At 46.2% G+C, this 10,040-nt stretch overlaps 1 protein-coding gene across 3 annotated transcripts; it reads right to left on the reverse strand.

Annotated features, from left to right (window-relative positions):
* Nucleotides 1–866: 866 nt before the first annotated feature.
* Nucleotides 867–8,741, reverse strand: topaz1 (testis and ovary specific TOPAZ 1). Of its 3 annotated transcripts, none has more exons than XM_057020780.1 (20): nucleotides 8,519–8,741; nucleotides 5,428–7,540; nucleotides 5,293–5,342; nucleotides 5,058–5,149; nucleotides 4,712–4,758; nucleotides 4,556–4,623; nucleotides 4,400–4,458; nucleotides 4,087–4,173; nucleotides 3,845–3,902; nucleotides 3,612–3,763; nucleotides 3,425–3,517; nucleotides 3,252–3,352; nucleotides 3,104–3,167; nucleotides 2,856–3,027; nucleotides 2,675–2,772; nucleotides 2,343–2,508; nucleotides 2,120–2,272; nucleotides 1,847–2,050; nucleotides 1,583–1,769; nucleotides 867–1,506 (listed from the first exon to the last, which is right to left on the reverse strand). In XM_057020780.1, exons 2-20 carry the CDS (start codon nucleotides 7,494–7,496, stop codon nucleotides 1,308–1,310), a joined length of 4,119 nt encoding a protein of 1,372 aa, XP_056876760.1. In that variant the 5' UTR covers nucleotides 7,497–7,540; nucleotides 8,519–8,741; the 3' UTR covers nucleotides 867–1,307. The 3 variants fall into 3 exon arrangements, 2 of the variants coding, with proteins under 2 accessions (XP_056876760.1, XP_056876758.1); XM_057020778.1 differs by having other exon boundaries at nucleotides 8,397–8,521; XR_008947984.1 differs by lacking the exon at nucleotides 867–1,506 and having other exon boundaries at nucleotides 1,627–1,769; nucleotides 1,847–2,000; nucleotides 8,397–8,521.
* Between the last annotated feature and the right edge of the window lie 1,299 nt (nucleotides 8,742–10,040).

A 10,040-nucleotide genomic window follows, 5' to 3' on the forward strand; every position in this document is an offset into this window, starting at 1 on the left:
CAGCTCTGTGTGAAATCCAGACAAAAGGTTCCCATTCATTTACCATTTTGCAGCGCATCATCTGACTGTCTGTCTCTGTTTATTGTGTTAGTAGATTTTGAATGGACACTTTTGTCCAGCGTATATGGGTAGCTAAAAACGGGGCAGTGTCCTAATTTTCCTTAAATGAATAAAGAAAAAAAAACAATCCAGTTACCAATTTACGCAACAATTACCTTTTAAATGTAGTGTGTATGTAGAGGGTTAAGCATTTAATTGTTTGATTAAATTTTCGTTTACACAGTAAATCAATTAAAGGGTACATCCCACAATCACAGCGTGTAGTCAACATTAGAAATAAATAACACGTCTTCCTTTATGTGTATGTTTGTTTACGCGTCAGTTCTGCACTAATTTGGTCACAGTGAACTCACGACGGCCCAAGACTGCCTCCTGCTGGATAATACAGTGTATTACAACGTGGTCCTGGAGTTGGAGGAATCCATTGAAGTAATAAAAATAAAGAATTGGGAGATTACGTGTTAAGGCTGGTTTCTTCTACGAAGGGCTAAAGCGTCACAATTGTTGTTTGAACTGCAGTCGTATCATCAGGTTGTAATGTTTATAAAAATTAAATTCAACTTTTTAAAGAAACTAAGAGTTTCTATATAATCGTGAGGAATTACATTTGTTTTATTTATTTTCAAATCATAATATAAAAGGATATTATAATCTTACACCCCCTTCCGCATCAGGAAGTGAGACTTTCCACAAAAATCACTCCAGGAGACTTTTGGATTATCTCTGACAGATTTTATTTTAAACTCCAGAACAAAACTATGTCAGCCTCTATTTTGTTTCTGCAAAGAAACACTCTGTATTCAAACTTTTGGAGCAAATTGAGAACTTTAATATAAAATCTTCACAAAGAAATTCACAGCTTTTAAACTAGCAACAGTTGCATCCTGGAATCAGTCATGCGAACATAATAACATCAAATTTTATACACACATATAAAGACATGTTGACCTACACTCAAACACACACACACAGAGCGTATTTACATGATTGTTAGAAACCAAATTTAATAACTTTACAAAAATATGGTATACATTGCTCCAGATTAGCCTTTTCCCCCCCTGAATAATTATTCACAGATAATGAAAGGTTGGTTGAAGACAAAACACATAAAAAAATGGCCAAAAGTGCCAAAAATGTTCAGCTGACAGAAACTCAAACATCCAACCACTCGTCTTCCTGATTTCATTGACTCAACTGGTGCCTTTAATGTCTGAAATAAGGAATGGACATCGAGGATGCGGTTGGGATCAGTGTGCCCACACTTCGTTTGCCCACAGATGATTGTGGTGGAGCCAGGAGCGGGCCGAGGACACGTCCAGGGTGAACACTTGCTCCTGGGAGGAGTTAACAGCCGTGTATTGGATGGACAGTTTGGGCTGTGGGACAGAGGCTGCAGTGAGGACGCGGCTGCCGGCAGAGAGGTACTCGCTCTCGCCGCTCCGAGTCCTAGACGAGGAGGAGGAGGAGGAGGCGGAGCTTAATGAGTGACAAAAGACACCTCACACACCCAAACGGGCACTACCTTTTCAGAGTGATGTTGAGGCTGCCGGTGTCGTTTTCTGCCGCCTGGAGGATGATGGACCCGTTGACAGTGATGAACATCTCGAATGCAAGCGCCAGTTCCACCTCTCCCAATTGACAGGGGACCAGTAGCGCCATGAAACCAGGGGGAGCGGATACACCTTGATAGTAGCCCTGACTCAGCGAGTCTGGCGGACCAAATAAACACAACCTGATGCACGGACGACCACTTGCCTCGCATTTAATATATAAAAAGATGACTCACGTCTGAAGACCTCACGCGCCCGCAGCCAGAGGTTCTGCCTGCCCAACTTCTGCAAGAGCGCCTGCAGCAGAGCCGGCTCAACTGCCAGCTGTTTAGACAGCATGAAGTCCACCAAGTCTGAGGCTACAGGGAGCGTTTGTCTGTCCACACACACCTGCAGGTGAGCGTTGAACACAGAGCAGTAGTTGGAGACGTCCGCCAAGTCTGGAGGAGGAAAGACATCTTCACTGACATCCGCACTTCACAACACATAGGTGGGCTCGTGCCTCTCACCGTTTGGCTCCTTGAGCCCTGGAAGATGACTGAGGACTTCCAGCGTTCCCCTGTGAGACGTCCTCTCGCCCAGCCGCAGCAACACGCGGGTGCGACTCTCCACGTCTGCGGCATCGCACGGCCACACGCTCGAGCTCAGGAACCAGCTGTTCTCTGAATGGAGGGAAAACGTCATCAAAATGGGAACTCGGAGCATCTTAGGTTGTTTTTTTTCTTTTTTAACCTCGGAGTGTGTTCAACGCTCCCTCGATGCTACCGCTCAGAAGGAAGAGCTCAGTTGCCACGGTGACCAGGAAGCAGCGCGAAGCTCCGTCCTCGTTCCCAAACAAACCCTTCAGTGTGGAGTAGTTAATTTTGGAAAAGGACAGGAACTCTGCCACCCTGCGTCCCTATGTGCACAGACAGGACTTTAACAGTTGGCTGGTTGTGACATCTGCAAAGATTTTCTGCAAAGGACATTTAACCTCTGCCGAACAAAAACATGCATTTTTCCTCAATGGGAAGCAACTGGCTGACATTTAAAAGGTGTGCGAACTGGCACATGTGCCTGTTTACCTTGGCCCACTGGTGAGTTTTGTGGTATCTTAACATGAGGGAGACTCCGATACGGCCTAAGTAAGTCATGGTCAGGCTGTCCTGTTCCTTCTGATACACTACAAACAGGAATAACACCATCACCACCGTTCCTTACCAGATAGCAATCATCACTCACTATGATGGACGATTCTGACTTCACCTGTCTCAGCAAAGGCAGAAAAGGGCACGGCCTGCTTGTCTTTGCTCTCAGACAGCAACGCGATGGCGATGTGACCGCTGATCTGCTCCAGCTGGTTGGGACGCTGAATGGATTGGCAGACAGAAGAGAAAACATCCCCCATCCGCCTCCAGTCCTCCAGCTTGGTGCAAAGCTGTCAGGGAGAAAAACATCAGCTCCAAAGCACCAGCGTCTCAGGCAGAATCAGGCGGACAAAGACAAGAACCAACCTCTATTTCCACCACAGTGTGGGCCACGTTCAGGTACCCCAGACAGGGGACAGAGACAGTTCCTCTTTATTGACAAAGGCAGAATCAATCAGTCGCTATGGTGACGGACTTTAGCTGGCCGTGCTGGGTTTGAATGAGCTGCACTTACTTGTCAGATTTAGAAGTTGCACAGATGGGGGGTTGAACTTCGCTGTTGTTTTTGAGACCGTCCAGCCAGTCAAAGCTCAGCACGAGACCCGCCGCGGCCATCTGCCGGCAGACACACATCAACTGCCACGTGCACATAAAGGGTTCAGTGTCAGCGTGCTGTCGTCACAGTACCTTGAATGTGAGCTGCATGAGCTCAGGTATGAGACCCGTGTGTCCCTTTTCTCTCACAAAATTAAAGAGAGCCAGCACAAACTCGTGGCCAGGCTGACGAGACAGGAAGTGGGAGCGCGTTTAGGGTGTACACGTATTATGGAGGTATGGGCCTGGCGTCACCTTAGAAACACAGACGCACGCTCACCACTATCTTGTAGGAGACGCTCACGTTGAGGACGGCGAAGACGTCAGACACCATGCCGGCTTTGAGTAAAGCCCAGAGAAGGGATAAAAGAACAGGCATGGAGAAAAATGCCCCTGGAGCGTTGCTGAGGTAGTAGCCAGTAAAAACCGCTCCTGGAGACAAACAGGAAGATACATTCGGGGATGGCAGTGATAGTTTATTTAGATCAAAAACACTGGTGTTGAAATACTTACGTGCTTTATGCAGACACATTGGATTTTTTGTGAACCGCAAGATGGTTTCACTGCAGAACTGGATGAAAAAGTGCGAGTGTGTTATTTTTAAATTGAAGGAAAAGATGTTTGAAGAAAGTCCCCTTTAAGGTTGCAGTTGCGATGGCGCTGCCATAGAGGGCACTGTTGCTTCAGAATGCTCACCAGCAGCTCTAGTGTGAATTGCTTCGGTACCTAAAAAGGGTGTGCGGAGTCAAACTTACCTTCTCATCCCCCTCCAGGGGCAAGTGAAGGAACCGACACGGTTTAAACCCACAAGTCGTGGACTCGCCGAAGTACTTCCAGCAGTACTGAGATGGAAAAAAAACAAACATCTGAGCATTTAAAATGTTATATCTTTTGTTCCTATTCCAGGAAAGAAATGAAATTCTTCTCCCCACTAGGGAGGGTCAAGTCTAACACATTGGATGTAACCTTGAGGAAATACCAGCATATCCGATCCTGTATGTTGTTTTTCTCATTTATTGGAGAATGTGGAAGCACAAAAGAATCAATTTTTTGTTTTTTTTTACTCACAGAATTCGACTTCTGGCGTCTAAGTTCTGACAAATTTGGAGAGTTTGAGCCACACGGCCCTGAAGGGAAAGACATGAACGCACCATTTTTGATGTGATAAACGGCGAAGTTAACCATAGGGTTAATCATAAAAATGTGGTGAAACGGTCATCTCACCGTTGAGTGTGCTCAACGCTGCAGTGTTGTGACTGTGCAGGGGGTTCAAAGGCTTGGTTGGATGGCTCCTATTACAGGATATAATCATTGATTATCGGATAAAAGAAAAATGGACTAAAAGAAGCAAAACCTTTTGTCAAGTTCGTGAAGTTATACCTCTCCGAGCTTTTGTTGGCGTGATTGTTGTTGGAATCAGGAAAGCTCTGCTCAAAAACAAAGAATTTAATTAGTAAGGAGCTGCTGCAAAAAGGATTCGGATCATAAATGGAGAAACAAAAGTTGGTTCCGTCGAAAATTTAGATGAAAGGGTTACTATGGCAGCACGTCATGTTGGTTGATATTCACTGATTTCAGCCAACACGGTTGTTTGAGTCCAATTTTTAATGCCAAATTCTGACTTTTGAGGTCAGACGACAGACATGTGCCGCTAACAGGCACATTTGAAAAGAACTCCCGGGAGGTACAGTCGTCCGCTGGGTGACGGCCGGATCTGCTACATTACCGTTAATTCCCTTTGAGTTTCAATCAAGGGCCATGTGCTGTGGCGCGTCACGCTGCTGCTCTGAGGTCTCCACGGCCTCTTGTTGCTCTCCTCTGTCAAATAAACAAATGACATCATTAAAAACACAGCCCCTCTTCTCATGTCATCTTCAGTCGTTCCTCACCAATAAAACTACTTTATGTGTTGAGGACTGATCAGTTAGATTAAGCAGTCTGCTTCTAAAGCGTGACGGTACCTGCGTCATCAGCACTGTCACAGCTGTAATCAGTAATAACTGGGGTGGCTCTGGAAAATAAACGACATCATTGTTTGGACGACGATGGACCACGCGCGTCATCCGAATAAATGCCATCACTTCTATGATGATTACCTGTGTCCGAGCTCTACCTGCAGCCTATCTGAATTTGGCTGTTGCTTTTTGGCTGTTCTGACAGGTTTGAATTTGAGCTCTTCAGAGACCCGGACTGGACCCAGCTTCAGTAAACTTGTCTGGGGCAGGTTTTCAAAAAGCTCCGCATCATCCTGGGTTACGTCAACGAGCAAGATATCTTGCTTGTAGGCTGTGACCTCATCCAAAGCGTCGGGGCAGGTCTGATCACCGTTGTCACTTGCGCCTGTGGACGGGCTGGATCGCTTGGCTCCATGATGAGTGCTGGGAGAAAACTGGGGTTTGGTTGGAAGAGCTGGGTTCAATACTTCCCCTGATCCCCGATCAACACCCGGGATTCCTTTGTCATTAACAAGCTGTGGAGGTTCGTGGCTGTAGGTGTCCTCTTCAGGCTCCATTCTGTAGGAGGACCCTGGGCTCCAGGAGGGTCTGTGAGGAGAAGTGACGGGAGAGAGAATCGGTGGGAGAGCGTTATCAGTTTCCCTGCAGGCGTCATAGAGCAAGGAGTACACTGTATAGTTGTCATCATCTGAGATGCTTCTTTCATAATATGGCAGCAGTTTTGGTAGGCCGGACAAAGGTTCTTCATCACAGTCTCTCTTGTACTGAGGAAGAAGCAGGGAAGATTCAGATGAGGAGGAGTAGAAGGAATCCATCCGGGCATCTTTGGAGAAGAACAAGTGATTTTCTAAGGGTCCAGTGATGGAGCAGGGTGGGGAGAGACCCACCAAGCTGACGCTCCTGACTTCACCAGGCTGGAACGATGAAGGAGGTGATATGGGACATGAAGAACTAGTCCTTTCCGTGTCGCTCAGGAGGACTGCGGAGGGGCACGGGGGAGTCCTGGAGTGGTCACACTGATGATCAGTGTGTAAAGGCGAGTTGACGTCATCTGAGGACTCTCGCCCATGGCCATCCAAGGTAGGACTGGGTTGTGTTTCCGCCTGTAATGAATTAGGAGCAAACCCTACGTTTGTGCTATCGGGAGATCTTGAAGATACGTTCCTAACTAGTTCTCCATTTTCACCGTCTCTGCTCTCATCTTTTTTGTGATAAATACATTGGGCTGGGCCTGAGGATGAGCCTTCAGGAGCACCAAGAAGCGTCTCACTAGGGTAGGCGCTTTGTGCGTCTTGATCATTTGTACGTATTGGAGAGTCAACAGTATCTGTAGGATCAGCAGGCGGTGCCGGACAGGCGGGAGTAGCGGTGTGCGACGCGTGGGTCAAGCCACTGTTAGGCAAAGGCCATGGCATGTCTGTGCGTGCACAAGAAGAACTGGTTTTCCTAAAATAGGCCCTCGCCCTCTGACAAGTGTCCTCGATGTTCTGACAGACCACTCCTGGAGATGTTCCAGAGTGTGTGGGAGCACACATCCTGTTGCAGAATTCCCCAATAACTCCATTTTCTTCCACAGACGACGGAGTCCTGCTGCTCCCAGGCACGTGCTTTGACCGTCTGGCAATACTTTTGTTTCTGTTTGAGAGACTTTCCGCACCTTTAAGCCCAGGATCCTTTGATGCCGCCCCGTTCCATGCACATTTACATCCCGTCAAGCTGTTGAAGGGAGGATCTGCACTACCACCGGACAACACCAATGGGCGCGCTCGCAGAGGTGTCTGATGGTCTGGAGTCAGACCCTGAGAAGGATCTGGTGTGCAGATATGCTGACTTCCAGCCAGTGCACTGTCCTCATTTCTGCTTCTGTCACGTCTAAATTGACCAGGCTCAAAATGAAATTCAGCCCTCATTTCCCGTTTGAAGCAGCGCACGACCTTGGCCTTGAGAACATCTGGTAACACGTAACTACAATCTTGACTAAAAGCATCAAATGTCTGGGATATATCACAAAGTGTCACTGCTGGGTACTGGTCGATCGATACAATAATCTTCCGAGAGGCTTTAGGAACTCTGTTCTTCTTCTTGAACTCAACCACAAATTCAGGCTTCTCTGCCTGGTGGTTACCGGGGTTGCGCCCTTGCCTGCCCGACGTGTTCCGCTGAGGAGAAGCGTGTTTACAGTGGCTGCCGGTGGATGTGACTCTTCTCATTGACTTTCCACCAGATCCACGAGAGCCGGTACTTCTATCAAAACCTGAAAGTACAAAGAAATGCAGGTCAAGTACTGCAGCTACAGATGCTGGACTAATTTAAAACAATCTCTGTTGAAGAAATGCAACTCAGGGCTGGATTTAGTGCTTATACGTTAAATGTCAGTTTTATACGAGTAATTATTGCACGTTTATAATGATGAAAATGGGGTTAGTTTGCGCAACTCTATAAATAAATCTGACCCAATTTTAAGTCACAACAAGTGATAATAGCTACTTAAAAGAATTCTGGTCCCGCAAAAGAGAAAATATGAAATAAAGCATATGGAGGTGTTAAAATGTTATTTTGGCGTCATCGTAGTTATTAGCTTGTCATTCGCAATTGTAAAAAAAAAAAAAAAAAAAGTCAGTAATATTCCATTGTATCACAAGATGATACCAGGTTTTATTTTCCAACAAAAACATTTTTTAAAATAAAAAGTAGTTCAATGAATGGTCTCGGTTGACTTTAGCTTCGCCGTTAGCTTAGCACCATTAACGCTCCGACACATGGGGCAAAAACCCGTTTTATTTGCGACACGGCCCTTTTAAAAGGGTCGTCGCTTCTAAAAAAAAAAAAAAGTCGTCCAACCAGTCACATTGATTGCCGATTAAACCAACCCGAAGCACAGAAAAACGTAAATCTCGCTATATTTGACCCGCAAATCGAGGGTGCACCACGGCGGACCTGGCCTTCACCTTCCCCTGAGCCCCTCCTTCCCCGTCGCCTTTAGCAACGTAATTTACGCGACGATTTTTCAATGTTTTTTAGTCTAAATGACCGTGTAAGGATCCACCTGCACCCACACCAGACTGAATGGACACCCTGCCTAAAACAGCTGTTGTCAAATATGCATTTACCTCCCTTTTTCACGGCCTTCCCCTTCATATTTGCCGCCGGGCGATAGCAGCGTGGACGCCCAGGCGCGGTGCTGCTGCTCGGGGGTGATCTAAGCCTACATTGTTGGCCCGGTGATACTTGCCTCTCGTGAACGCCCCCTGGATTTCCAATTTGCACGATTCTGTGGCCTTTCTTCTCCTGGACCTATGCGTCCCCCCTCCAGTGTTCTAAGGCAGGTGCGTCAAAGTCGGGGGTCCGACATTAAACGTGGTGATGAATTAAACAGATTTACCTGGACCGTTCTGACTTTCAGGGGCCAAAAGCTTTTCACCAGTCACCAAGATGTGCGGGTTTCGTGAGCATGCGCAAACAGAGTTTCCTCGACGTTTCTACAAACTGATCCGACTTTTTGATGTAGATTATGAATATATATTACAAATACAATTAATATATTGTGTAAAAATACAGTATAATAATCAATAGCATACACACCCTATACAAAATTGTATATTTTACTCAAAAATGGTTTGTGTACTTTGAGGAGCTCCACAGAAGTCCTTGACTCACTATCATCAAAAAAGGGGGAGATGTTCAATGATAAAATGTTCAACTTGACTCTTTACCATCTATTGTGGAACTTCCCATTAGCTTAACGTGATTGATTGTGTCCCCATAACTGGAAGTACAATTAAAGTTTGCAAATTTGGAATATCATTAAAAAAAAAAAAAAAAGATAAAAATAACAGCGGTCCAATAACGGAGCCCTGTGGAACCCCTTTATCAAAACGTACTAGTTAGATCGGTAAATTTGAATGAAAACAGTACACAACAATGCATTTGATTTATTTATTTTCAAGATCCATACATTCATTTTGTGGAGTGTGTTATTTTTAATTATTAATTCCTGTCATAGGTAGACTCCTGCTAAGATGTGAGGGGTGATGGTGAGACCCTGGTGTTGGGAAGTAGCCGATCCTTGGACTGCGGCGGCCTGATTCACAACACCAGCTGTCCCACCCCACCGAGGAAGCAGGCGGCGCTCCAGCAGCGGATGGTTTCCCTCTTTGGGTCCATCTCCTTGCATCCTCCAGGGGCAAACAGAGACCAGTCTGTCTCACTTCGAATTTCTGGAACATCTGTGGCAGCTGTGAAGAAAGAGGGGAAGAAAAAATATATGCAAATTAGATTAAAAGGGAATTATTCAAGGTGCGGAAGGCAGAATTTCTCTGGGTTCCTTTTTGCTGGGTTTACGTCATAACCCCAGTCGCGAAGGATTCTGGGCGTCTCTGACCCACGTCTCATCACCTGACAGGCATTAGACCCCCTCCAACACTCAGCTTCTGCTCCGGAGCTTCAGCACTCAACAACATCCCCATGCAAATTTTATAATCACAGCGCAGCCGTGAGGGATGTGTGTGTACGTACACTGAAGAGGGATATAAGCTCTTACTTAGCATATGAAATAAGTTGGGATTAGAAGGAGATAAAGAGCAGAGTGCTACCAGAGAGGTCACTCATAATTTTGCTTCTGCAGAGCACTTTAAATCTTCCCGGCCAATTTTGGAGGCACCGGAGCGATAAGAACGCCGTCGGCTTCCTCAATAATTGTGGACCAGAAATTAAATCTCGTAGAATGGGGGGGGGCAGTCGTAAGATACAAAAAA

The sequence above is a fragment of the Takifugu flavidus genome, chromosome 21, assembly GCF_003711565.1.
Source record: "Takifugu flavidus isolate HTHZ2018 chromosome 21, ASM371156v2, whole genome shotgun sequence".
In the NCBI taxonomy this organism is placed as follows: Eukaryota; Metazoa; Chordata; class Actinopteri; order Tetraodontiformes; family Tetraodontidae; genus Takifugu; species Takifugu flavidus.

Excerpts from the sequence above, each read along its gene's own strand:
- topaz1 (XM_057020778.1), bottom strand. The coding sequence starts at position 8,424 with ATGAAGGGGAAGGCCGTGAAAAAGGGAG. Across the intron at positions 4,174-4,399 it reads GACGCCAGAAGTCGAATTCT|TACTGCTGGAAGTACTTCGG; the intron begins GTGAGTAAAAAA and ends TTTCCATCTCAG. Across the intron at positions 3,028-3,103 it reads ACACTGTGGTGGAAATAGAG|CTTTGCACCAAGCTGGAGGA; the intron begins GTTGGTTCTTGT and ends TCTCCCTGACAG.